Source organism: Triticum dicoccoides, chromosome 7B (genome assembly GCF_002162155.2).
Source record: "Triticum dicoccoides isolate Atlit2015 ecotype Zavitan chromosome 7B, WEW_v2.0, whole genome shotgun sequence".
Classification (NCBI taxonomy): Eukaryota; Viridiplantae; Streptophyta; class Magnoliopsida; order Poales; family Poaceae; genus Triticum; species Triticum dicoccoides.
This window is the reverse complement of record NC_041393.1, coordinates 479556156-479583010: the sequence shown is the minus strand read 5'-3', so window position 1 is coordinate 479583010 and position 26855 is coordinate 479556156. Positions and strand designations below refer to the sequence as shown.

The following is a 26855-nucleotide window of genomic DNA, read 5'->3' as shown; positions in this document are numbered from 1 at the left end:
TAGGAAGACCGCAGTTGTTGAATTGTGCTTTGTTGCACTTACTTTCACAATTTGTCGTGAAAAATATGCACAAAAAATGGAAAATATCTGGTCCGCCAAGTATTAACAGAACATGTTTTTTTTAATACAAATTCAAATTATCATAATGCACTACAACACCAAAGTAGGCTAAGCATACATAGTATAACATGGCATAATCCATAATGGAAAAATAGTAGTACTAGGACCGGAGAAGGTAGATGGCTTTATATGCAAAAAAGAAGGACACGAGCAATATATATGTGCAACCATAGGGGTTAACCAGCAATAAGGCATTGCGGCGTTGGGAACAAAGAGTTGGCCATGCCTGCCAGTACTTCAAGCAAGCCAACAAAGGAACAGCCAATCAGAGATCAAATCAGAGAGGAGACAGAGAAACGTGCACACAACTGATAAGATCTCCCCGTGACAAGCGCAGGAGAGGGAAGAAATGCAAGATCAGACGGCCACCACGACGAGCTCGCCGCCTTCCAGCAGCGACAGGTCGTCCAGCTCCAACTCCAAGGAAGGCACGTACTCGTACACTCATGCACGCATATATGCATCTACACAATCAAGCCCAGATCTTGTCCATGCATGATCATGCGAGGCTAGTTAGCTATGGGTGCTAATTGGCTTGAAGGCTAGCTGAACAAGCGCGCGCGTGTAGGGATGGACAGCGACGACGACATAGGGAGGGTGCCGGAGTTCCGGCTGGACCAGGGAGGACCATCGACGTCGGGAAGGGAGGCAGCGGCCGCCGGGACGTCGTCCGAGCTCGCGCAGTCGGTGGCGGCGGCTGCCCAGGCCAGCTCCCGCCGCCGCGGCCGCAGCCCGGCCGACAAGGAACACCGGCGACTCAAAAGGTATATATGGTACTCCTACGCGCCACGATTACTGTGTCGTGTTCGTAGCTCGCCCTAGTATCGATGATGCACTAGTTTTTCCTTTTCCAGATAAAAGTTAAAGGATATTGTATACTAGTGTAGCCGAGCGCTAGAGAGCCGGTGCATGGCAGTTGGCTGGAACTTTTTTGTCAGAGAAGAAGAGTCTGACGTTGAATTAACAAATTCATCAATCGGTCAGGAATTACAGCGACCAATGACTTACAACAAGCAAGAAAATAAAGCGGCAGATACATAGTGTGCTTACACACTGCTAACATGCCACGCCGTAACCAACACTCTAAAGACACAAATGAAAGAGAGTGCTAGCATGGTAGCATTATCGAAGCCGTCATCCACCAGCACAACAACACCAAAGGAACCACGCTGTGCTAGGGCAAGGCTTGACCACACATGGGACGAGATCTTGGCCTCTCCAGAGGGAACACGGGATACAACCCACACATTTTCGTAGCCGAAAGGACCCCTGCCTTGTGCTGGCTCGAAGGACGCCCCACCGCCGGCATAGACAGAGTTCTCCCTAGAACCCGGATGAGCGAGTAGGATGCCTGTGGAGGGGGGCAGCTGGACCGCCCATTGCACAATTCGAGCTCCAACCTTGACCAAACACTTGCCCACGTAACTCAACGATGATATTTCAATTAAAAAGTGAAGTTTTTCTTAATATAGTTTATTAACATTTCAACTGTTTGTAACTAGTTGGTCAAGTATTACGGATGTTGGATATAAACCAGAGTTGCGGTGAGCTGATCTATATGACCTAGGACATAAGTTGATCATAATGCGTATTGATTATAATCAACCTTTGTCCCAAGACATATATGTAGTGATTTATTTTAGACAATTAATTTTATTTAATTTTCATGTCGATTATAGTTTGCATAGACAAATAGTAAGTTCTAGAAATCATCATACATTTTCAAAACTAGCTAAGGCTTCAATAGAATTGAATACATCTTCCTAGCTATAACCCGCAGTTTAGAACACCGGGCTATTGTGTGGAATCTTACCTCAGATCCGATCACCATCTTGGTAACCCTTCTTAGAATTTGAGATTATTAATTGTTTTATTAAACATGAATATATTGTACGTGTGTACACCATTACTCACTTCACGTCCAATCTAAGCAGGGGTGACTACAACTCAATTGATTTAGTATTGTAATTGTTGATTTTTTTTTCTCTCCTATAAACTTGGTCAAGCTTTGCACCATTTGACTTGAGGCAAAAGTTACAACACTTCTTTGACAGATAGAGGGTGTACTTCTTATGAAAGTACTAATAGCCATCCAATCAATACATTCTTATTCTTTTTGCAATTGCATGAAAATTTCAAATTAACTGGTTTTTAGCAGTGACATAGAAATAGTTATTTCCTGATTATACCTAAGAAATACCAATTAAAAGTGAGATAAATAACTCAAATTACCAATAAGCACAAAGCTAGAATTTGCAAGTTATTAGAAGTTTAAGTCAACATGTTGATAATCATGTTGAGTAACTTCAAACATTTCAGTTGATATTTTGGTAGGAGGTGAGTTTAATCCAAGTAGAGCAATCCTCTCCTGCAAAGGATTCTCTAGCTGCCCATTGGGAGGGAGATTCTTAAGCCCATATATCCTTGCCATGACAACCAAATTCTTTATATATGTAATGGCACAAGCATTGTCCCAACCCGATGAGCCAAAGTCAAAAGCTATGAACTTCAAGATTGCTATGGACATGGGAATGGGCTTGCCCACCAATATGATCAAGTCAAAGAAGTTCTAGGCGGATGTGATGGTTTGGATCTCCCCGGTATCCTCATCACCAAAGGTTGCCGACTTTGGCACTATTTTGGCTTCCTATTCACTATAGAAGATTCCAAAAGGATGATTACCATATTCTCACATCGTCCATGCCATTTGCCAATTAGTTAATTCTTTCGATCACCATGGCTTATTGGTCCATATGTAAGTGGATGACAATGGCATGGTGGGTCTATCATCCCAAGATCCACGGCGTGGTTGTCCCAGCAAAATGGACATTGAGCGGATTGTCACAACACTCATGGAGGAACCTAGAAAGGTACTAGTTAGGCGCATAGTTACCTTCCAATGATACATAAATCTCACTTTTCTTCCCTTTGATCAAGATACACTTGGGGATCATGGTAAAATTGTAGTGTTGGGCATGGAAACCTGGCGAGGAATGGGGAACTCTGTGGACATGTTCAAAGCTCTTCAAGATTCCAGATTAACTAACACAAATCAATTCATGTAGTCCATCCAGTGGATCCTCCTAATATTAGTCAATCTGGTGCCATCGAGTAGTGACTCGATCAAATGCCATTGGAGCACTAATAATCTGGTACTAGGTAAAGTCTACGCATGCATTTCGTAGAAGACAACCAAAGTTCCCCACGAGTAAGATCTAGAAGGCATGGGTAAATCTTAGCATAGATTGTGTTCATGGCTTGTGTTGCATGGGACAGTCCTTGCAGTCGACATACTCAGTGACCCTAGTTTGGCCATATACCACAACTTTGTCGAATTTTCTTGAGTTAGCACAACACAACCATTCGCCTTTGTTTGGTTTTCCCTTTCGCTCACACGGTCTGGGACTAGTTGCTCCAATGGTTTAGGAAGCAACATAAAATAATTGTTGGTCCATGTTTCAATATATCAATGAGTGGTGGGACGCTATCTTCAAATCTTCTCACAATAACGTTAGGCATATCCACCACTCTAGCCAGTTGGTTTGTGCCCTTTGGATTGTTTGGAGATAATGAAATGGATGCATATTTAATAGCATAAGTCTGACAATATAGGAAGACAGACCAAAATGATCATGAGGAGATTAGAGAAACTCTAGCTGATACCCTAAACTAAAATCTCAAACCCCCAATTGTTCCAGCGTTCCCGCAAAATTATGGGTATTGGGAAGCTTTCTTTTGGCAGCCTCCAATTATCTTAACTCCCGTTAATTTTTCTCTTCCTATTTCTCATCCCTTGTGAATATAAACATCATGTCAACTACATTTTCACATCATATTAATCTAAACATTGATGTTTCAACCACACACGGTTCCATTGTATTTGAAAGAAAATAATCCAAAGATATATATGATGTGAAGGAATGAACTAGTGCCCATGAAGTTGCCAGATGCGCTCCCAAGGTCATCTCAAAGTTGCTCATGCATCTAGTTCTCTTCGATCTTTCGATGCTCTTCAAGAAATCTTTGGGTTTTTTTTTGAGGTTAATAGTACTTCATTGATTACTGAACATCACAGCAAAGTTCGTCCCTGGTACAATCTGGAACCACACCAAGATAAAAAAGATTAACAGAGTGCTCACAACTACGAGCTAGTTTGTGTGCCGCTACATTCATACCATGCCTGACATGTAAGAAAGAGCATTGAGTAAACCCAGACGCAAGAGACTTGATGTCCGAGACAACAGCGCCCACTCTTGATCGATCTTGAGCCGTAGACTTGATTTTGTTCACCATGGAGAGGCAATCAGATGCCAAAACAATTGACGAACAGCCTTCAGATCGACAAACCTCAAGAGCACGTCGGATGGCAAGCGCCTCAGCCAACTCCGGTTCAGAAAAGCCTTGAAGCTGCTCACTGCCAGCAAACATACACTCCCCAAGATGATTCCTAGCCACAAAGCCCATGCCCATCCATCAGATAGAAGGAAACAGCGCCGCATCAACATTCACAGCCACCACACCAGCAGGTGGCGGAGTCCAAATAACAGTTGAAGAAGAAGACTCACGCCTGGGATCGGGTTTAGGCTTAGAACAATGCTGCAACACCATACGGACATAGGCACGAACTTTTGAAGCAGTTCTAGCAGGATGCACTTCGGTGCCATTATTACGTACCTCATTTCTAGCTTCCCAGATATGCCATAGAGTGATGGCCAAGACAGTAGCTTGAAGCTTCGAAGCATGAGCCAGGAAATCGAACATCCATTGACGACCATTAACCATGTCTTTTTTGCACAGCCTGACACTGAACTCCTCTTTAACCCCTTTCCAAACGGAACGGGCGAAGGGACACAGCAGGAAGAGATGCTCCACACGCTCAGTCCGGTTGCAGAAGAAACAGCCATCGTCGGCTGGAATTTGATGCCTCACTAGCTGGAAACCCGTAGGTAAACAATCATGCACGAAACGCCACAAAACAATCTTCATTTTGTTTGGACAATTGACTGACCAAAGGGCCTTCCACTCCTTTTCTTGCACCTGAATATTGGAAGCCAGACCCTTGCCCTTTCCACTTGTAGAGGAGAAGAAGTTCTCACTTCGAGTAAGATTATAGCCAGACTTGACCGAGTAGATGCCAAGCTTGTCATGAGGCCACGACAGGAAGTCATCTCCCCCAAAACGACTTATGGGAACTTGCAGAATTTGTTCTGCAATAGGATCAGCAAAGAAGCTTCGCACAAGGTCTTCGTCCCAAGACACCAAAGACTCAGCCATCAAGAACTGAACTGAAGTTTCAGCCGGAATAGGGAGAATCGAGTTGAAAGTTCCAGGAGGGAAACCTGGAATCCAGTTGTCTTCCATAACTTTGATCCGGGTGCCATTTCCTACACCCCACCGAGCTCCCTTCTGAATCAGTTGACGCCCAAAGAGCAAACTGCGCCAAGTGAAGGAAGATGATCTTGTCTTGGTGGCAGTCCAAAAAGCCCCATCAGGGAAGTAGCGTCCCTTTAAGACCCTCGAACACAAAGAGTTGGGTTCGGTCAGGAGACGCCAACACTGACGCGCAAGCATTGCCTGATTGAAAAGTACCAAGTCACGGAAGCCCATTCCACCGAGGAACTTTGGGGTAGAAAGCCACGTCCAAGAACACCAATGCATTTTTCGACGGCCGTCTTCGACACCCCACCAGTGGTTGGCGATGTAGGTCTTCATTTGCTCACAAATGGAGACAGGCAGTTGGAAGCAACTCATCACATAGTTGGGGATGGCCTGAGCCACAGATTTCAGAAAAATTTCCTTTCCAGCCTGTGACATCGGCCTATCATTGCAGCCATTGATCCTCTTCCAAACCCGGCCTGGTAAGAAGCTAAAGGAGTTGGTGGCTGCACGACCAATCTCGGTGGGCATACCGAGATAAGAGTCATGGAGAATTTCATTGTCTACCCCAAGGCACCCCTTTACAGTTCCTTTGACACCATCAGGGCAGTGCTTCCCAAAGAAGATCGAAGACTTTAGCAGGTTGATCCTTTGCCCAGAGGCCTCACAATATTGATGGAGAGCAGAATTCAGAGCCTCCACGCTTCTATTATCGCTGCGTGCGAAGAAGATGCTGTCATCTGCAAAAAGCAAGTGAGATATAGGAGGGCCTTGCATACCATTTCGAATCCCTTGTAGCTCGACAAGGCTCTCCCTCGTTTGCAGTAATCCAGACAAACCTTTCGTACACAGCAAGAACATGTATTGGCTTATGGGATCTCCTTGGCGGAGCCCCCTGGACAGCACCACGGCAGAAGTGATTTCACCATTCACCTTCACTGCATATCTTGCCGAGGTAACGCAGTGCATCACAGTTTGTATCCAAGCAGGAGCAAAACCCAACTTCTGAAGACACCCATGGAGGTATGCCCATTCGATGCGGTCATACGCCTTCATCATATCCACTTTGAGAGCAAAGAAAGGCCTCTTGGAATGTTGTTTCCGAACAGTGTGCAAGCATTCATAGGCAACAAGCACGCTGTCCGTGATCAAGCAGCCCGGCACGAAAGCACTCTGAAACTCCGAGACAATATCATTCAGAAAAACCTTCAGTCTATTAGCGAGAACTTTAGATGCAAGTTTGTACAAGACATTGCACAGGATAATGGGGCGGAATTTAGAGAGGTGTTGGGCATTTTGTACCTTTGGGATTAAGACAATGATTGAGTCGCAAAGTCCTTCGGGTAAAGCCTTGCCACTCAGGAAAGAGCGAATAGCATCGCAAATATCATGCTGAATCAGATCCCAGTGAGTTTGATAGAACATGGCCGGCAATCCATCTGGCCCAGGAGCCTTCGTAGGTCCCATTTGGAAGAGAGCTACCCTGATCTCCTCATTACTATACGGTTTGCATAGCTCAGCATTCATGTTGTCATCCACCTTCCTTGGGATAGCATCCAACACTCTATCCATAGAGGTGCAGTCTCCAGCAGAGAAGAGATCCTCGTAAAAATCATGTACCATCTCTTTCAACCCGTCCTGAGAAACACACTTGGAGCCATCCTCCCGCACAAGAGCCTTGATGCGGTTGGTGCGCCGTCGTGCAGAGGCCCGGGCATGGAAGAACTCCGTATTGCGGTCTCCCGCACAGAGCCAGTCGATCCGAGACCGTTGTCGTGCCATGATTTCCTCACGCTCAAACAATTCACATAGCTGTCACTCTAGCTCACGTTCCTCCTTCAGTCCAGCAGCATTCACGAGTGACGTTCGCAGAGACTTGAGTCTCCTTTCGGTTCTCTGGATCTCACGTCGGACAGAACCAAAGGCCACCTTGCTCCATTCCTTCAGAGCACCTGACACATGGTTCAAAACTGACCATGTTTCATGCAGCGAGTGAATTCCAGTGGCATGGGCTTTCCAAGCATTCTCCACTACCTCAATGTAGCCCTCAGCACGGCGCCACATAGCCTCATAGCGGAACTTGTGTTGTACAGGGGGCCGATCACCCATCACTTGCTGGGAGTCGAAGGAGATGGCCACCGCATAATGGTCAGAAGTGGTAGTAATTATGTTTTCCACATGATAGAACTCGAACATGGCAGTAAAGTCGTCGTTAGCCACAACGCGGTCAAGTCTGACCCGCACATTGCATTGCGCGTCCTGCCGATTAGTCCAGGTGAACTTAGGACTAGCAAAACCGAGGTCCACCAGCCCGCAGTCATCAAGACAGTTTCGGAAAAGCTCCATCTGGGCATCCGATCGGTCACGAGCCCCAAAGTGCTCATCATGGCAGAGAGCCTCGTTGAAATCGCCACAGCAAATCCACGGGCCCTTCCACGACCGGGACAACCTCCTTATCAAGCTCCAAAATTCATGACGAAGCTCGCGCTTTGGTTCCCCATAAACAAAGGTCACCCGCCAAGGAGCCAAATCATCCGATGAGACCATCACATCAATGCAATGTGAGTTGAAACCCTTCAGCAAAACTGAATGTGGCGAAGACCAGAAAAGGGCCAAGCCTCCACTGAGGCCTTCGGAGCTAACAGTGAAAGAACCAGAGTAGCCCAAAGACCACATAAAGTTCTTTGCTTTACGATCCACCATCTTGGTCTCCGATAAGAAGAGGATCGAGGGTCAATAAGTCTTCACTAACCAGCGAAGCTCGCCCACTGTCGCGTCCGACCCCAGGCCGCGACAGTTCCAGCATAGGATACTCATTGCGTCTGGCGGGGCTGCTCTGCCGCCGCCGCCGGATCCGCCGATCGAGAGAGTGTTGTCCTCAGTTTCTTGTTGGGGTCATTTTCTTGGTACTCCTCAGTATCAAGATTCCCATCGTTTGCATTTGCCGAGACCACCAGCGCGAGGGTATTCCCTGCATTAGGAAGTTGCTCATCTACCGTAGAAGTAGTAGCCTGGTCCTTTGCCTTTTTTCTTTTCTGCCCACTCATCCCATTCTTGGATTTCTGAGCAGGAAACAATTCTTTTCCAGTGCCAGCAGAACGACCTCTTCCGCGGCCGCGGTTGGAGCGTCCCCTGCCCTGGCTGGTCATCCGACCACCTTTGATGGGGGAGGAAACCTCGCCATCCTCGTCTCCAGCAGCAGCCTTGCCGAAGTTCGGCGCCCTACTTCCAGCAGCAGATGACCGAGAGCCCCCAGAAGGAACCTTGTGACTAGGGGGTTGGGACTCATAGCCAGCAGATGACGAGGCATTGCCTGACTTTGCGCCATTTGATCTTCGTATCTGGTCAACAATAGCACATACTTTCTTTGCCGCATAGGGCAAGTCACCGTTAACGTCGCGTTCCGCGGGGGCAGAACACAAGATTGAGGAGTGTCCGAGTAGCCCACATGAAAAGCAATACAGAGGGAGGCGCTCATACATCACGGAATAAGTTTCAGTGGTCTTGAGCTTAGCTGAGGTCACCGTCACATAGCGCACCAAAGGTTCCTGCACCGCAATTTCTGCTCTGATGCGCATAAAGGCTCCCCAGCAGCGCCCTCCTGAGTCAGCCTCCACCCGAAGAATTGTTCCGATTGGCTTGGCAACCTCCATGCCCAACTTTGAGTTCATCAGTCTTGGTGGGAGTGCCATAATCCTGGCCCATATGGCCAGCCGGTCAAAATTAACCTGCATCGGCTGGATGTCCGGATTGTAATTCTTGAGCAGGACGGCGTGCTTGCCGACCACCCATGGTGAGTTTTCCATCACACGCACACGGTCCTCTCTCGTACCAAATTCTGCAACGAACAGATTGTCCCCCGCAGGGTGGAATAGCAGCCCTTTCGGATTGCCCCAAGCCGGCCTCATCGCCGACGAGATCGTCTGAATATGAAGAACACCAGGGGAAAGCACCTTCCCCACCAATGCACAATCGGAGTCGACCAGATCGGCGTCGTCTTCATCGTCCAGCAACACAGGTTGCGCCTCGACTGCAGTCAGCCGCAAGCGCTCCAACAGGTCTTCTACAGGTGCACCGGAGCCGGATCCACCCGTCTCCCGCACCGGTTCAGAGGCCGTCGTCGCTTTACCCGAGCTGGGGAGCAGCGGCCCCGATGGAGCACCGCCGCTGCGTGGGGTCAAACGGGCGGCCGCCTCACCGCTCATCCCCTTCTCCCCTGCAGTCTCCGCCATGAGCACGCCGGCAGATCCTAGTCAGCAGTGGCCAAGGGTGGGCAGCAATGCAAGGATTGCCCCGTAATCACCCCGAACCACGGCCAGCTAGAAATCCAGCCATCACCGACCAGCGGGAGCAAGAACAAGGGAAGGTGGGGGAGCAAAGAGAGAGATTGCAGGCTATGTGCAGTCCCAGACAGAGATCACCTCCCAGAGGCCGCTAATCGCCGGCGCGCAGCGACTCTAGGGGAGCCATCAGATCCATCCACCGCCCAAGCACGAACGCCGGCGGGGATCAAAGATTCGCCTCCGAAATCGCCTCGCGATACTGTAGCGAGGGGAACGGGCGTCTCCGTCCTCGCTGGGAGGATTCTTTTTGCAATTGCATGAAAATTTCAAATTAACTGGTTTTTAGCAGTGACATAGAAATAGTTATTTCCTGATTATACCTAAGAAATACCAATTAAAAGTGAGATAAATAACTCAAATTACCAATAAGCACAAAGCTAGAATTTGCAAGTTATTAGAAGTTTAAGTCAACATGTTGATAATCATGTTGAGTAACTTCAAACATTTCAGTTGATATTTTGGTAGGAGGTGAGTTTAATCTACGTAGAGCAATCCTCTCCTGCAAAGGATTCTCTAGCTGCCCATTGGGAGGGAGATTCTTAAGCCCATATATCCTTGCCATGACAACCAAATTCTTTATATATGTAAATGGCACAAGCATTGTCCCAACCCGATGAGCCAAAGTCAAAAGCTATGAACTTCAAGATTGCTATGGACATGGGAATGGGCTTGCCCACCAATATGATCAAGTCAAAGAAGTTCTAGGCGGATGTGATGGTTTGGATCTCCCCGGTATCCTCATCACCAAAGGTTGCCGACTTTGGCACTATTTTGGCTTCCTATTCACTATAGAAGATTCCAAAAGGATGATTACCATATTCTCACATCGTCCATGCCATTTGCCAATTAGTTAATTCTTTCGATCACCATGGCTTATTGGTCCATATGTAAGTGGATGACAATGGCATGGTGGTCTATCATCCCAAGATCCATGGCGTGGTTGTCCCAGCAAAATGGACATTGAGCGGATTGTCATAACACTCATGGAGGAACCTAGAAAGGTACTAGTTAGGCGCATAGTTACCTTCCAATGATACATAAATCTCACTTTTCTTCCCTTTGATCAAGATACACTTGGGGATCATGGTAAAATTGTAGTGTTGGGCATGGAAACCTGGCGAGGAATGGGGAACTCTGTGGACATGTTCAAAGCTCTTCAAGATTCCAGATTAACTAACACAAATCAATTCATGTAGTCCATCTAGTGGATCCTCCTAATATTAGTCAATCTGGTGCCATCGAGTAGTGACTCGGTCAAATGCCATTGGAGCACTAATAATCTGGTACTAGGTAAAGTCTACGCATGCATTTCGTAGAAGACAACCAAAGTTCCCCACGAGTAAGATCTAGAAGGCATGGGTAAATCTTAGCATAGATTGTGTTCATGGCTTGTGTTGCATGGGACAGTCCTTGCAGTCGACATACTCAGTGACCCTAGTTTGGCCATATACCACAACTTTGTCGAATTTTCTTGAGTTAGCACAACACAACCATTCGCCTTTGTTTGGTTTTCCCTTTCGCTCACACGGTCTGGGACTAGTTGCTCCAATGGTTTAGGAAGCAACATAAAATAATTGTTGGTCCATGTTTCAATATATCAATGAGTGGTGGGACGCTATCTTCCAATCTTCTCACAATAACGTTAGGCATATCCACCACTCTAGCCAGTTGGTTTGTGCCCTTTGGATTGTTTAGAGATAATGAAATGGATGCATATTTAATAGCATAAGTCTGACAATATAGGAAGACAGAACAAAATGATCGTGAGGAGATTAGAGAAACTCTAGCTGATACCCTAAACTAAAATCTCAAACCCCCAATTGTTCCAACGTTCCCGCAAAATTATGGGTATTGGGAAGCTTTCTTTTGGCAGCCTCCAATTATCTTAACTCCCGTTAATTTTTCTCTTCCTATTTCTCATCCCTTGTGAATATAAACATCATGTCAACTACATTTTCACATCATATTAATCTAAACATTGATGTTTCAACCACACACGGTTCCATTGTATTTGAAAGAAAATAATCCAAAGATATATATGATGTGAAGGAATGAACTAGTGCCCATGAAGTTGCCAGATGCGCTCCCAAGGTCATCTCAAAGTTGCTCATGCATCTAGTTCTCTTCGATCTTTCGATGCTCTTCAAGAAATCTTTGGGTTTTGTCTACATGTTGCTCAAGCGTCACATCTGTTCCCACATAATCATACTCAAAGTCTCTTGGACAATCTCATTCTCTATTTGCATGTAATGCACGATCACATATGTTCCCATGATATACACATTGCCTTTTGGTCCCAAAATCTAGCAGGCCCACAGACAATCACCCTAAAAGCTCTCTCAACCTCCTTTCTTAGAGCTTTTTGAGCCTTGGCAAAGTGAAGTCTATTGTTTTCATGACGATATGCAATTGTCTTCACAAATGTAGACGATGAAAGATAGATGCCATATGCAAGGTAGTAGCCCATATCATACTGGTAATTAACCGTTGACTACAAAGTTGCAAGGGAGCATTCAAGTAGAAAGCCATGCAAAAGGAAGAGAACTTCGCAGGATATTGAGTTCATTGTGAGAGCCGGAATCCCAAAATAGCAAGCCAAGTCCATAGATCATGTGATGCAACAGTTTCAAGTATGATAGTTGGACCATCCTAGTGCTAAGTAAATTTCCCATGGCATGCGGTCGAACGATTCTTTCATCTGAAGTGCATGGAATCAATGCACCCAAGCATCCCCATGAACCATGTTGATGCACCCATCTCCGCCCACCTTGCAATTCCATCTGCATTGGGTGCTCTCAAACACTCATCTCTGAAGACCTCAATCACAAGCTTTGCAAAAATTCCCCACACTCTTTATGGTGAATTCTTCCCAAATGTAAAGGTACTCATTTCTAGCATCAGCTGGGACACCATATGCAATCAATCACACACATTGCTGACACTATATTTCGCAAAGCACTGCAGCCAAGATTCTCCGCTCGCATTTCCTCTCCTGCTTGAAGTAATTATGGCGTCTTTTACATCATGTTCAATGTGCAAGAGAAGCTTCCCAAGATACATTCAACTTGTAGCTCAGAAGATAACCTGCAAAAAATGGAAGTGCATTTTTTTTTATAAAAGATGGAAGTGCTAGAGCTTTTTTATAAAGAAAATCGATAACCATTGCTCTTGTTGGTTTGTCATAAAATGTTCCCTATCACAATAGCTATCGAATGTTTGTCACAACATAGCATGGAGTATCCATTTAAACTAAGCAAGAGTCATGAATTATCTTGGTGTAACTGTACGAAATGAAGGTGCACTAACTCTTGTTTACCCCAACAATTATATTGTCCCCTACAATCTAATTGATCTAGATTGTTGAGGAACCGGGTGTCGGCGCAGCAGGCACGGGAGAGGAAGAAGGCATACATGGGCGAGCTGGAGGTGAAGGTGAAGGACTTAGAGACGAGAAACTCGGAGCTCGAGGAGAGGCTCTCGACGCTGCAGAATGAGAACCAAATGCTTAGACAGGTACGTTAACCGGAAATCATATATGGTCGAGGCACAAGTACTACATGAGATTATTTGACATCGCCACCTCTCATTAATTATAGTAGTATTATATTATCTGTTAGTTAATGTGATCTTGTTAAGCGGGAGAGGCCTCCATAGTCTGACCAATCTCCCGTTTGCAGATACTGAAAAACACCACCGGTAACAGGAGAGGACCGGGTAGCGGTGCCGGTGCCGGCGGGGACAGCTAGAGCCTGTAGTACCACCGTGCGACGTCTGGAGTTATCTGCTACAGTACGTACTTAATTGTGAAATGTAATAACGAAGTGGCTGAAATGGTGTCAGTTCCTTTGATTAGTTTAGTGTGTTGTTTAATTAGTAGTGGAGACAAAGCACCTAAAAAATATACCGCGCCTATGTATAATCCTATGCGATTTGGACTGAAATTGCTTAGTCTCAAGGAGTGAGGGGAGCCGGCCGGCACCACATAATGTACGGTGAAGGACCGGTCCCTGCCGTATGTATACACGTCAGACTTGTATGTATTGATGAAGGTTGCGTATAGTATGTATGAAGGTTGCGTATAGTATGTATGATGTTTGCACATATGTATGTAAACTGCCTACCATATGCTCTAGTAGGGGTGTGAATTGTTCAAAGTGCAAATGCAGCTGACTTAAGCTTCTTGTACCATCAGCCCACGTAGTAATAGTATAGCCATGAACCGTTGACACGGACACAAACCAATAACGAAACATGGTCTGTGGCCGTACGGTTTTGAGTTGACCGAGATTTTACTAGATTTGAAAAAACTTACAATAATGAGCTGGTGGCCGTTTTAGAAAGTAGGGGTATAATCTGACCTGCTGGCCAAAAAAAACAAGGCAAAGGGCCAAAAACAAAAGTGCAGCTGTAATGGTTGATCGCCGCAACTAGATGTAAGTCTACAAATATCGATAGATAAAATTTAAACAGTTTCAACAGCATTTAAAAAAAGAATTCAGTAATAACAAAAAAATGAACTGCCATCAATTCAAATTACACAAAGTAAAAAAGTGCGAATTTGATATTTTAAAATACGAAAATAAACATGTTTTTCAAAAAAAGGATGTCCAAATAAATAATAATGGAATACAAATTATAAAAATAAATAGTTTTACTTAAAAAAGATCTAATAACAAGTTGCATGTGTGCTAATTCAAGTTGCACAACTTTATTCAATTGAAATATGGGACTAGACATAAACTTTAAATATTGAATAATAACCACAACATTAAATAAGTCAATTCTAAATTAATAAAGAACATAATTTACATATAGTAGGAAAGTTTTAATTAAAAATGTTCTACTAGCACGGTCAAATTAAAAATATTCTGCTAGTATGCTCAACTAAAAAGTGTATGCCTTTAGTTTTCAGAAATGCACAACTACGGAAATTGTGTTTGGCTCTAAAGCTCCATGGAGCCTGGTTTTTGAAAATTCCAAAACCCTTATTTTTAGGTTTCAAAATTTTCTGAGACAAATACACACATACCTACAAATGTGTAGAGTACTTGTTTGCATATTTTCATGGCGAAATATGTTTTTATGCGTGCGACGCAAAAATAACAAAATCATGCATTTTAAGCACATGTACTATTCAATATAAAAGTCATTGGTATTGTTTTTTTACAGCTCACATCGAAATAGGTTTAAAATGAAATTTACACACATGCAGTATACGTCTCTAGTTTTTTTTAGATTTTTTTAGCATAAAAGGTCAACTTATTATTACTATTTAAAAAAATTCAGGCTTCATGGAACTCGAGAGGCAAAAATCCTGTCTCTAAATAAAAGCTTTTCAGAAACAAATCGATTACCAAAAACTAATTAAATCATGTGTACAAGCAATGCGGTGGCCAGTCGCATGGCGATGACGCATAGTCAGTCCCATTGCAAGGTTTGAACATGATTTTGAGCATGCAGCTAGAAATCTCAATTTTCTTAGGCAACTAGAAATCTCGTTTAATTAGTGTCCGTAAGCATTTTGGATTAGTTATGTATATGTGCCAAATTAAGATTATACAGTTTTGCTAGAACTCATCTAGATGAGATATAGTTTGGTCTCATTCATCTTTTATAGCCATTGGATGTGATGCTATAAGATGCGTGTGTGCTGACGTGGGTTGTATCTGTTCTTGTTTACAAAGTGAATGAGACCAAATTATATCTCATCTAGATGAGTTCTAGGTACTCCCAAGATTATATCCTACTCTCTCCGCCTTGAATTATTTGCCGCAGAAATGGATAGAAATGTATGTATATATAGAACTAAAACTATCCATGTCCGTAAGAGCAACTCTAGCAGACACCACATCCCGCTGACCCGCAAAACACGTTTGCAGTTCGCGCAAAACCACTTTGCGAGCCGGCGCGGGCTGGCACAGATGCAGACCCCCCAAACGGATCCGTAAAAAAGTATATTCGCGGAATAAGCTTTTTTACGGGTCGGCTTCTGCGGGTTTTGCTCGGGCACGAACGCGACGACCCGCAAACAGAAAAACTGCAAATCTCGCATTTGACATAGGGTTTGGCAAACAAGTTCAAATTTCAAACGACATAAACAATTTGCGCGCAAATAAAAGCGAAGTTCTTTACGCAAAAGAGGGCATGCAAAGGTTTAGCGCCCATGTCCGGCATCATCTTGGGGGTCGATCTTCACTCCGCGCCATGGAGTCCATATTGAAGTTCATCGGCGCCACCGAATCCACCTCCGTCGCTTGTTCCAACTCCCACACCGAAATCATTCACATTGCCACCATATGGAGCAGAGAAAACATCACCGGAACTGGAACGCGGACCGGCCAAGGCGACCATTCTCCTCTTTAAGATCTCTCTTCTTGCCATATCATGCCATGTTATGGTGAGGTCGTTCATGAAGGAAATATGCCATAGAGGCAATAATAAAGTTATTATTTATTTCCTCGTATCATGATAAATGTTTATTATTCATGCTAGAATTTTATTAACCGGAAACATGATACATGTGTGAATACATAGACAAACATATAGTCACTAGTATGCCTCTACTTGACTAGCTCATTAATCAAAGATGGTTATGTTTCCTAACTATAGACATGTGTTGTCATTTGATTAATGGGATCACATCATTAGGAGAATGATGTGATTGACATGACCCATTCCGTTAGCCTAGCACTTGATCGTTTAGTATATTGCTATTGCTTTCTTCATGACTTATACATGTTCCTGTAACTATGAGATTATGCAACTCCCGTTTATCGGAGGAACACTTTGGGTACTACCAAACGTCACAACGTAACTGGGTGATTATAAAGGAGTACTACAGGTGTCTCCGAAGGTACATGTTGAGTTGGCGTATTTCGAGATTAGGTTTTGTCACTCCGATTGTCGGAGAGGTATCTCTCGGCCCTCTCAGTAATGCACATCACTATAAGCCTTGCAAGCAATGTGACCAATGAGTTGGTTACGGGATGATGCATTACGTAACGAGTAAAGAGACTTGCCGGTAACGAGATTGAACTAGGTATTGGATACCGACGATCAAATCTCGGGCAAGTAACATACCGATGACAAAGGGAACAACGTATGTTGTTATGCGGTTTGACCGATAAAGATCTTCGTAGAATATGTAGGAACCAATATGGGCATCCAGGTTCCGCTATTGGTTATTGACCGAGAATAGTTCCAGGTCATGTCTACAAAGTTCTCGAACCCGTAGGGTCCGCACGCTTAACGTTACGATGACAATTTTATTATGAGTTTATAAGTTTTGATGTACCGAAGTTTGTTCGGAGTCACGGATGTGATCACGGACATGGCGAGGAGTCTCGAAATGGTCGAGACATAAAGATTGATATATTGGACGACTATATTCGGACACCGGAAGTGTTCCGGACGTTGTCGGAGAAAACCGGAGTGCCGGAGGGTTACCGGAACCCCCCGGGGAGAGATAATGGGCCACATGGTCCTTGGTGGAAAGAGAGAGGGGCGGCCAGGGTGGGCCGCGCGCCCCCTCTCCCTCTGGTCCGAATTGGACTAGGAGGGGGGGGGGCGCCCCCCTCTTTCCTTCCCCCCTCTTCCCCTTCCTTCCCCCTCCTAGTAGGAGTAGGAAAGGGGGAGTCCTACTCCTACTAGGAGGAGGACTCCTCCTCCTTGGCGCGCCCACAAGGGCCGGCCGGCCTCCCCCCTCCCTTCTTTATATACGGGGGCAGGAGGGCACCCCAGGACACACAAGTTGATCTACGGATCATTCCTTAGCCGTGTGCGGTGCCCCCCTCCACCATATTCCACCTCGGTCATATCGTCACGGAGTTTAGGTGAAGCCCTGCGCCGGTAGAACATCATCATCGTCACCACGCCTTCGTGCTGACGAAACTCATCCCCGAATCTTTGCTGGATCGGAGCCCGGGGATCGTCATCGAGCTGAATGTGTGCTGAACTCGGAGGTGCCGTACGTTCGGTGCTTGGATCGGTCGGATCGTGAAGACGTACGACTACATCAACCGCGTTGTCATAACGCTTCCGCTTATGGTCTACGAGGGTACATGGACAACACTCTCCCCTCTCGTTGCTATGTCATCACCATGATCTTGCGTGTACGTAGGAATTTTTTTGAAATTGCTACGTTCCCCAACAGTGGCATCCGAGCCAGGTTTTATGCGTAGATGTCATATGCACGAGTAGAACACAAGTGAGTTGTGGGCGATACAAGTCATACTGCTTACCAGCATGTCATACTTTGGTTCGGCGGTATTGTGAGATGAAGCGGCCCGGACTGACATTACGCGTACGCTTACGCGAGACTGGTTTCACCGTTACGAGCACTCGTGCTTAAAGGTGACTGGCGGGTGACTGTCTCTCTCACTTTAGCTGAATCGAGTGTGGCTACACCCGGTCCTTGCGAAGGTTAAAACAGCACTAACTTGACGAACTATCGTTGTGGTTTTGATGCGTAGGTAAGAACGGTTCTTGCTAAGCCCGTAGCAGCCACGTAAAACTTGCAACAACAAAGTAGAGGACGTCTTACTTGTTTTTGCAGGGCATGTTGTGATGTGATATGGTCAAGACGTGATGCTATATTTTATTGTATGAGATGATCATGTTTTGTAACCGAAGTTATCGGCAACTGGCAGGAGCCATATGGTTGTCGCTTTATTGTATGAAATGCAAACGCCCCGTAATTGCTTTACTTTATCACTAAGCGGTAGCGATAGTCGTAGAAGCAATAGATGGCGTAAACGACAACGATGCTACGATGAAGATCAAGGTGTCGCGCCGGTGATGATGGTGATCACGACGGTGCTTCGGAGATGGAGATCACAAGCACAAGATGATGATGGCCATATCATATCACTTATATTGATTGCATGTGATGTTTATCCTTTATGCATCTTATCTTGCTTTGATTGACGGTAGCATTTTAAGATGATCTCTCACTAAAATTATCAAGAAGTGTTCTTCCTGAGTATGCACCGTTGCCAAAGTTCATCGTGCCCAGACACCACGTGATGATCGGGTGTGATAAGCTCTACGTCCATCTACAACGGGTGCAAGCCAGTTTTGCACACGCAGAATACTCAGGTTAAACTTGACGAGCCTAGCATATGCAGATATGGCCTCGGAACACGGAGACCGAAAGGTCGAGCGTGAATCATATAGTAGATATGATCAACATAGTGATGTTCACCATTGAAAACTACTCCATCTCACGTGATGATCGGTTATGGTTTAGTTGATTTGGATCACGTGATCACTTAGATGACTAGAGAGATGTCTGTCTAAGTGGGAGTTTTTAAGTAATATGATTAATTGAACTTAAATTTATCATGAACTTAGTACCTGATAGTATTTTGCTTATCTATGTTTGTTGTAGATAGATGGCTCGTGCTTTTGTTCCGTTGAATTTTAATGCGTTCCTTGAGAAAGCAAAGTTGAAAGATGATGGTAGCAATTACACGGACTGGGTCTGTAACTTGAGGATTATCCTCATTGCTGCACAGAAGAATTACATCCTGGAAGCACCGCTGGGTGCCAGGCCTGCTGCTGATGCAACTGACGACGTTAAGAACGTCTGGCAGAGCAAAGCTGATGACTACTCGATAGTTCAGTGTGCCATGCTTTACGGCTTAGAACTGGGTCTTCAATGATGTTCTGAACGTCATGGAGCATATGAGATGTTCCAGGAGTTGAAGTTAATATTTCAAGCAAATGCCCGGATTGAGAGATATGAAGTCTCCAATAAGTTCTATAGCTGCAAGATGGAGGAGAATAGTTCTGTCAGTGAACACATACTCAAAATGTTTGGGTATAATAATCACTTGATTCAACTGGGAGTTAATCTTCCTGATGATAGTGTCATTGATAGAATTCTCCAATCACTGCCACCAAGCTACAAGAGCTTCGTGATGAACTATAATATGCAAGGTGTGAACAAGACAATTCCCGAGCTCTTCGCAATGCTAAAAGCCGCGGAAGTAGAAATCAAGAAGGAGCATCAAGTGTTGATGGTTAACAAGACCACTAGTTTCAAGAAAAAGGGCAAAGGGAAGAAGAAGGGGAACTTCAAGAAGAACAACAAGCAAGTTGCTGCTTAAGAGAAGAAACCCAAGTCTGGACCTAAGCCTGAAACTGAGTGCTTCTACTGCAAAAAGACTGGACACTGGAAGCGGAACTGCCCCAAGTATTTGGCGGATAAGAAGGATGGCAAGGTGAACAAAGGTATATGTGATATACATGTTATTGATGTGTACCTTACTAGAGCTCACAGTAGCACCTGGGTATTTGATACTGGTTGTGTTGCTAACATTTGCAACTCGAAACAGGGACTATGGAATAAGCGAGCACTGGCCAAGGATGAGGTGACGATGCGTGTGGGAAACGGTTCCAAAGTCGATGTGATCGCGGTCGGCACGCTACCTCTACATCTACCTTCGGGATTAGTTTTAGACCCGAATAATTGTTATTTGGTGCCAGTGTTGAGCATGAACATTATATCTGGATCTTGTTTGATGCGAGACGGTTATTCATTTAAATCAGAGAATAATGGTTGTTCTATTTATATAAGTAATATCTTTTATGGTCATGCACCCTTGAAGAGTGGTCTATTTTTGTTGAGTCTCGATAGTAGTGATACACATATTCATAATGTCGAAGCCAAAAGATGCAGAGTTAATAATGATAGTGCAACTTATTTGTGGCACTGCCGTTTAGGTCATATCGGTGTAAAGCGCATGAAGAAACTCCATACTAATGAAATTTTGGAATCACTTGATTATGAATCACTTGGTACTTGCGAACCGTGCCTCATGGGCAAGATGACTAAAACACCGTTCTCCGGTACTATGGAGAGAGCAACAGATTTGTTGGAAATCATACATACAGATGTATGCGGTCCGATGAATGTTGAAGCTCGTGGTGGATATCGTTATTTTCTCACCTTCACAGATGATTTAAGCAGATATGGGTATATCTACTTAATGAAACACAAGTCTGAAACATTTGAAAAGTTCAAAGAATTTCAGAGTGAAGTGGAAAATCATCGTAACAAGAAAATAAAATTCCTACGATCTGATCGTGGAGGAGAATATTTGAGTTACGAGTTTGGTTTACATTTGAAACAATGCGGAATAGTTTCGCAGCTCACGCCACCCGGAACACCACAACGAAATGGTGTGTCCGAACGTCATAATCGTACTTTACTAGATATGGTGCGATCTATGATGTCTCTTACTGATTTACCGCTATCATTCTGGGGTTATGCTTTAGAGACGGCCACATTCACGTTAAATAGGGAACCATCAAAATCCGTTGAGACGACGCCTTATGAACTGTGGTTTGGCAAGAAACCAAATTTGTCGTTTCTTAAAGTTTGGGGCTGCGATGCTTATGTGAAGAAACTTCAACCAGATAAGCTCGAACCTAAATCGGAGAAATGTGTCTTCATAGGATACCCAAAAGAAACAGTTGGGTATACCTTCTATCACAGATCCGAAGGCAAGACATTCGTTGCTAAGAATGGATCCTTTCTAGAGAAGGAGTTTCTCTCGAAAGAAGTGAGTGGGAGGAAAGTAGAACTTGATGAGGTAACTGTACCTGCTCCCTTATCGGAAAGTAGTTAATCACATGAATCGGTTCCTGTGACACCTACACCAATTAGTGAGGAAGCTAATGATATTGATCATGAAACTTTAGATCAAGTTTCTACTGAACTTCGAAGGTCTACCAGAGTAAGATCCGCACCAGAGTGGTACGGTAATCCTATTCTGGAAATCATGTTACTTGACCATGACAAACCTACGAACTATGAGGAAGCGATGATGAGCCCAGATTCCGCAAAATGGCTAGAGGCCATGAAATCTGAGATGGGATCCATGTATGAGAACAAAGTATGGACTTTGGTTGACTTGCCCGATGATCGGCAGGCCATTGAGAACAAATGGATCTTTAAGAAGAAGGCTGACGATGATGGTAATGTAACTGTCTATAAAGCTCGACTTGTCGCAAAAGGTTTTCGACAAGTTCAAGGGGTTGACTACGATGAGACTTTCTCACCCGTAGCGATGCTTAAGTCTGTCCGAATCATGTTAGCCATTGCTGCATTTCATGATTATGAAATCTGGCAAATGGATGTCAAAACTGCATTCTTGAATGGATTTCTGGAAGAAGAGTTGTATATGATGCAGCCAGAAGGTTTTGTTGATCCAAAAGGTGCTAACAAAGTATGCAAGCTCCAGCGATCCATTTATGGACTGGTGCAAGCATCTCGGAGTTGGAATAAACGCTTTGATAGTGTGATCAAAGCATATGGTTTAATACAAATTTTTGGAGAAGCCTGTATTTACAAGAAAGTGAGTGGGAGCTCTATAGCATTTCTCATATTATATGTAGATGACATATTATTAATTGGAAATGATATAGAATTTCTGGATAGCATAAAGGGATACTTGAATAAAAGTTTTTCAATGAAAGATCTAGGTGAAGCTGCTTACATATTGGGCATCAAGATCTATAGAGATAGATCAAGACGCTTAATAGGACTTTCACAAAGCACATACCTTGATAAAATTTTGAAAAAGTTCAAAATGGATCAGGCAAAGAAAGGGTTCTTGCCCGTGCTTCAAGGTGTGAAGTTGAGTCAAACTCAATGCCCGACCACAGCAGAAGATAGAGAGAAAATGAAAGATGTTCCCTATGCTTCAGCCATAGGCTCTATCATATATGCAATGCTGTGTACCAGACCTAACGTATGCTTAGCAATAAGTTTGGCAGGGAGGTACCAAAGTAATCCAGGAGTGGATCACTGGACAGCGGTCAAGAACATCCTGAAATACCTGAAAAGGACTAAGGATATGTTTCTCGTATATGGAGGTGACAAAGAGCTAGTCGTAAATGGTTACGTCGATGCAAGCTTTGACACTGATCCGGACGATTCTAAATCGCAAACCGGATACGTGTTTTTATTAAACGGTGGAGCCGCAAGTTGGTGCAGTTCTAAACAAAGCGTCGTGGCGGGATCTACATGTGAAGCTGAGTACATAGCTGCTTCAGAAGCAGCAAATGAAGGAGTCTGGATGAAGGAGTTCATTACCGATCTAGGTGTCATACCTAGTGCATCGGGACCAATGAAGATCTTCTGTGACAATACTGGTGCAATTGCTTTGGCAAAGGAATCCAGATTTCACAAGAGGACCAAGAACATCCAGAGACGCTTCAATTCCATCCGGGACCAAGTCCAAGTGGGAGACATAGAAATTTGCAAGATACATACGGATCTGAATGTTGCAGACCCATTGACTAAGCCTCTCTCACGAGCAAAACATGATCAGCACCAAGACTCCATGGGTGTTAGAATCATTACTATGTAATCTAGATTATTGACTCTAGTGCAAGTGGGAGACTGAGGGAAATATGCCCTAGAGGCAATAATAAAGTTATTATTTATTTCCTCATATCATGATAAATGTTTATTATTCATGCTAGAATTGTATTAACCGGAAACATGATACATGTGTGAATACATAGACAAACATATAGTCACTAGTATGCCTCTACTTGACTAGCTCATTAATCAAAGATGGTTATGTTTCCTAACCATAGACATGTGTTGTCATTTGATTAATGGGATCACATCGTTAGGAGAATGATGTGATTGAGATGACCCATTCCGTTAGCCTAGCACTTGATCGTTTAGTATATTGCTATTGCTTTCTTCATGACTTATACATGTTCCTGTAACTATGAGATTATGCAACTCCCGTTTACCGGAGGAACACTTTGGGTACTACCAAACGTCACAACGTAACTGGGTGATTATAAAGGAGTACTACAGGTGTCTCCGAAGGTACATGTTGAGCTGGCGTATTTCGAGATTAGGTTTTGTCACTCCGATTGTCGGAGAGGTATCTCTGGGCCCTCTCGGTAATGCACATCACTATACGCCTTGCAAGCAATGTGACCAATGAGTTGGTTACGGGATGATGCATTACGTAACGAGTAAGGAGACTTGCCGGTAACGAGATTGAACTAGGTATTGGATACCGACGATCAAATCTCGGGCAAGTAACATACCGATGACAAAGGGAACAACGTATGTTGTTATGCGGTTTGACCGATAAAGATCTTCGTAGAATATGTAGGAACCAATATGGGCATCCAGGTTCCGCTATTGGTTATTGACCGAGAATAGTTCTAGGTCATGTCTACATAGTTCCCGAACCCGTAGGGTCCGCACGCTTAACGTTGCGATGACAGTTTTATTATGAGTTTATAAGTTTTCATGTGCCGAAGTTTGTTCAGAGTCACGGATGTGATCACGGACATGACGAGGAGTCTCGAAATGGTCGAGACATAAAGATTGATATATTGGACGACTATATTCGGACACCGAAGTGTTGCGGACATTGTCGGAGAAAACCGGAGTGCCGGAGGGTTACCGGAACCCCCCGGGGAGAGATAATGGGCCACATGGTCCTTGGTGGAAAGAGAGAGGGGCGGCCAGGGTGGGCCGCGCGCCCCCTCTCCCTCTGGTCCGAATTGGACTAGGAGGGGGGGGGGGCGCCCCCCTCTTTACTTCCCCCCTCTTCCCCTTCCTTCCCCCTCCTAGTAGGAGTAGGAAAGGGGGAGTCCTACTCCTACTAGGAGGAGGACTCCTCCTGGGTGCGCCCACAAGGGCCGGCCGGCCTCCCCCCTCCCTCCTTTATATACGGGGGCAGGGGGGCACCCCAGGACACACAAGTTGATCTACGGATCGTTCCTTAGCCGTGTGCGGTGCCCCCTCCACCATATTCCACCTCGGTCATATCGTCGCGGAGTTTAGGCGAAGCCCTGCGCCAGTAGAACATCATCATCGTCACCACGCCGTCGTGCTGACAGAACTCATCCCCAATGCTTTGCTGGATCGGAGCCCGGGGATCGTCATCGAGCTGAACGTGTGCTGAACTCGGAGGTGCCGTACGTTCGGTGCTTGGATCGGTCGGATCGTGAAGACGTACGACTACATCAACCGCGTTGTCATAACGCTTCCGCTTACGGTCTACGAGGGTACGTGGACAACACTCTCCCCTCTCGTTGCTATGTCATCACCATGATCTTGCGTGTACGTAGGAATTTTTTTGAAATTGCTACGTTCCCCAACAGTTCATGTCATTGCGGTTCATTGACATGATCTTGTTCTCTTCGGCGAGCAACAATGACATCAATTTGTTTTCAGAGGCGCGTGCTTTTCTCTCCTCAATGGCAGCTTTGTGGAGCCCCTCTTCCTTGAGCATTTGCCATTTTTCTTGATTCTCTTTTGCCTTCTCCTTGGTCAACTCTTTCTTGATCTCCAACGACTTCAACAACATCAGCTCGTTTGATTGCACCATGGCATCAATCTTCTCCCTCAAGCTTGATGCTTCTTGATCTCTCTTCTTCTTCTCTTTAGTCTTCTTGTCGCCATCGGGCTTGTGCAAATTTCTTGGGCCATCATCATCCTCATCTTCATCCATGTTTATAAGTGAGCCTCTCTTTGGTGGGGATTCTTTGTCGATCAACTTCCACTTCTCGCACTTTTGGAGGAACTCCCAACAATGCTCTAATTTGAAGAATCTGCCTTCCGAAGCTTCCATGTCCTTGTATCTATGTTGAGCAATCTTGTCCTACAAAATGTGAACAAAGTGATGCAATCATTTCCCATGATACATTATGATGATTCACAACTTGAACAAAAGGAAAAAACAAACTCACATAATCGGACTCCACAGTGCCACTTGGAGGTGCATTGCGTACTTGCTCCAAGCAAGCTGCCCAACGGCTGCACATAGGCTTGATATTCTCCCAACGCCCTTGAAGCGACCGAAATGTGCGTGGAGTCCTATTGGGATACTTCTTCATAATGCAGAAGTATTGATCTTCGATCCTTTGCCAATATCTCTTGGCGGTTTGAGAAGTACCCGTGTATGCATCAAGAGACACCGCACTCCATGCTTGGATCAAAGCTTGATCTTCCAAGATCGTGTAGTTCTTCGATCTTTGGCTTTTCCCAGTCTTTGCTTGCGATCGCTCAAATGCTTCCGCTTCGATCTCCTCCAATTCGTCCGCACAACCATGATCATCCATGCCGCCCTCCGTTTCATTGTAGTCGAATGGTTCGAAAGGAGCTTGATCAATGTCAACCGCGCTCGTGTCCAACAAGTTCACGAACTCGGTTGTTGCATTGTTCGAACCACCGCTATAGCGAACGATAACAAGTCACGTGCTATCGAGACTAATGGTGAAAAATGAAAGGGAATCGCCAAGACCGAAGAGGCATACCTTCTGGCCATTTCGTCGAACACCTCACTCGCGGGGGGAGCGGCTGTTGGGGAACGTAGTAATTTCAAAAAAAATCCTACGCACATGCAAGATCATGGTGATGGCATAGCAACGAGAGGGGAGAGTGTTCGTCCACGTACCCTCGTAGACTGTAAGCGAAAGCGTTACGACAACGCGGTTGATGTAGTCGTACGTCTTCACAATCCGACCGATCCAAGTACCGAACGTACGGCACCTCCGATTCAGCACACGTTCAGCTCGATGACGATCCCCGGGATCCGATCCAGCAAAGCTTCGGGGATGAGTTCCGTCAGCACGACGGCATGGTGACGATGATGATGCTCCACCGGCGCAGGGCTTCGCCTAAACTCTGCGACGATATGACCGAGGTGGAATATGGTGGAGGGGGGCACCGCACACGGCTAAGGAACGATCCGTAGATCAACTTGTGTGTTATGGGGTGTCCCTCTGCCCCCGTATATAAAGGAGGGAGGGGGAGGTGCGGCCGGCCTCTTTGGGGTGCGCCTGGAGGAGTCCTACTCCCACCGGGAGTAGGACTCCCCCCTCTTGCCTTGGTAGAGATGGAAAGGGGGGAGGGGAAAGAGGAAAGGGGGGCGCCGCCCCCCTTCCTTGTCCTATTCGAACTAGGGGGGGAGGGAGCGTGCGGCCTGCCCTGGCCGGCCCTCCTCTTCTCCCTCATGGCCCACTAAG

The 26855-nt window shown here is 45.2% G+C and overlaps 1 protein-coding gene across 1 annotated transcript; it reads left to right on the top strand.

Annotated features, from left to right (window-relative positions):
- The first annotated feature begins 323 nt into the window (after positions 1 to 323).
- LOC119341770 (transcription factor HY5-like) lies at positions 324 to 13927 on the top strand. The gene is made up of 4 exons (XM_037613624.1): positions 324 to 548; positions 689 to 884; positions 13196 to 13352; positions 13517 to 13927. The coding sequence occupies exons 1-4, from the start codon at positions 470 to 472 to the stop codon at positions 13583 to 13585; spliced, it is 501 nt and encodes a 166-aa protein (XP_037469521.1). The 5' UTR covers positions 324 to 469; the 3' UTR covers positions 13586 to 13927.
- Positions 13928 to 26855: the final 12928 nt, after the last annotated feature.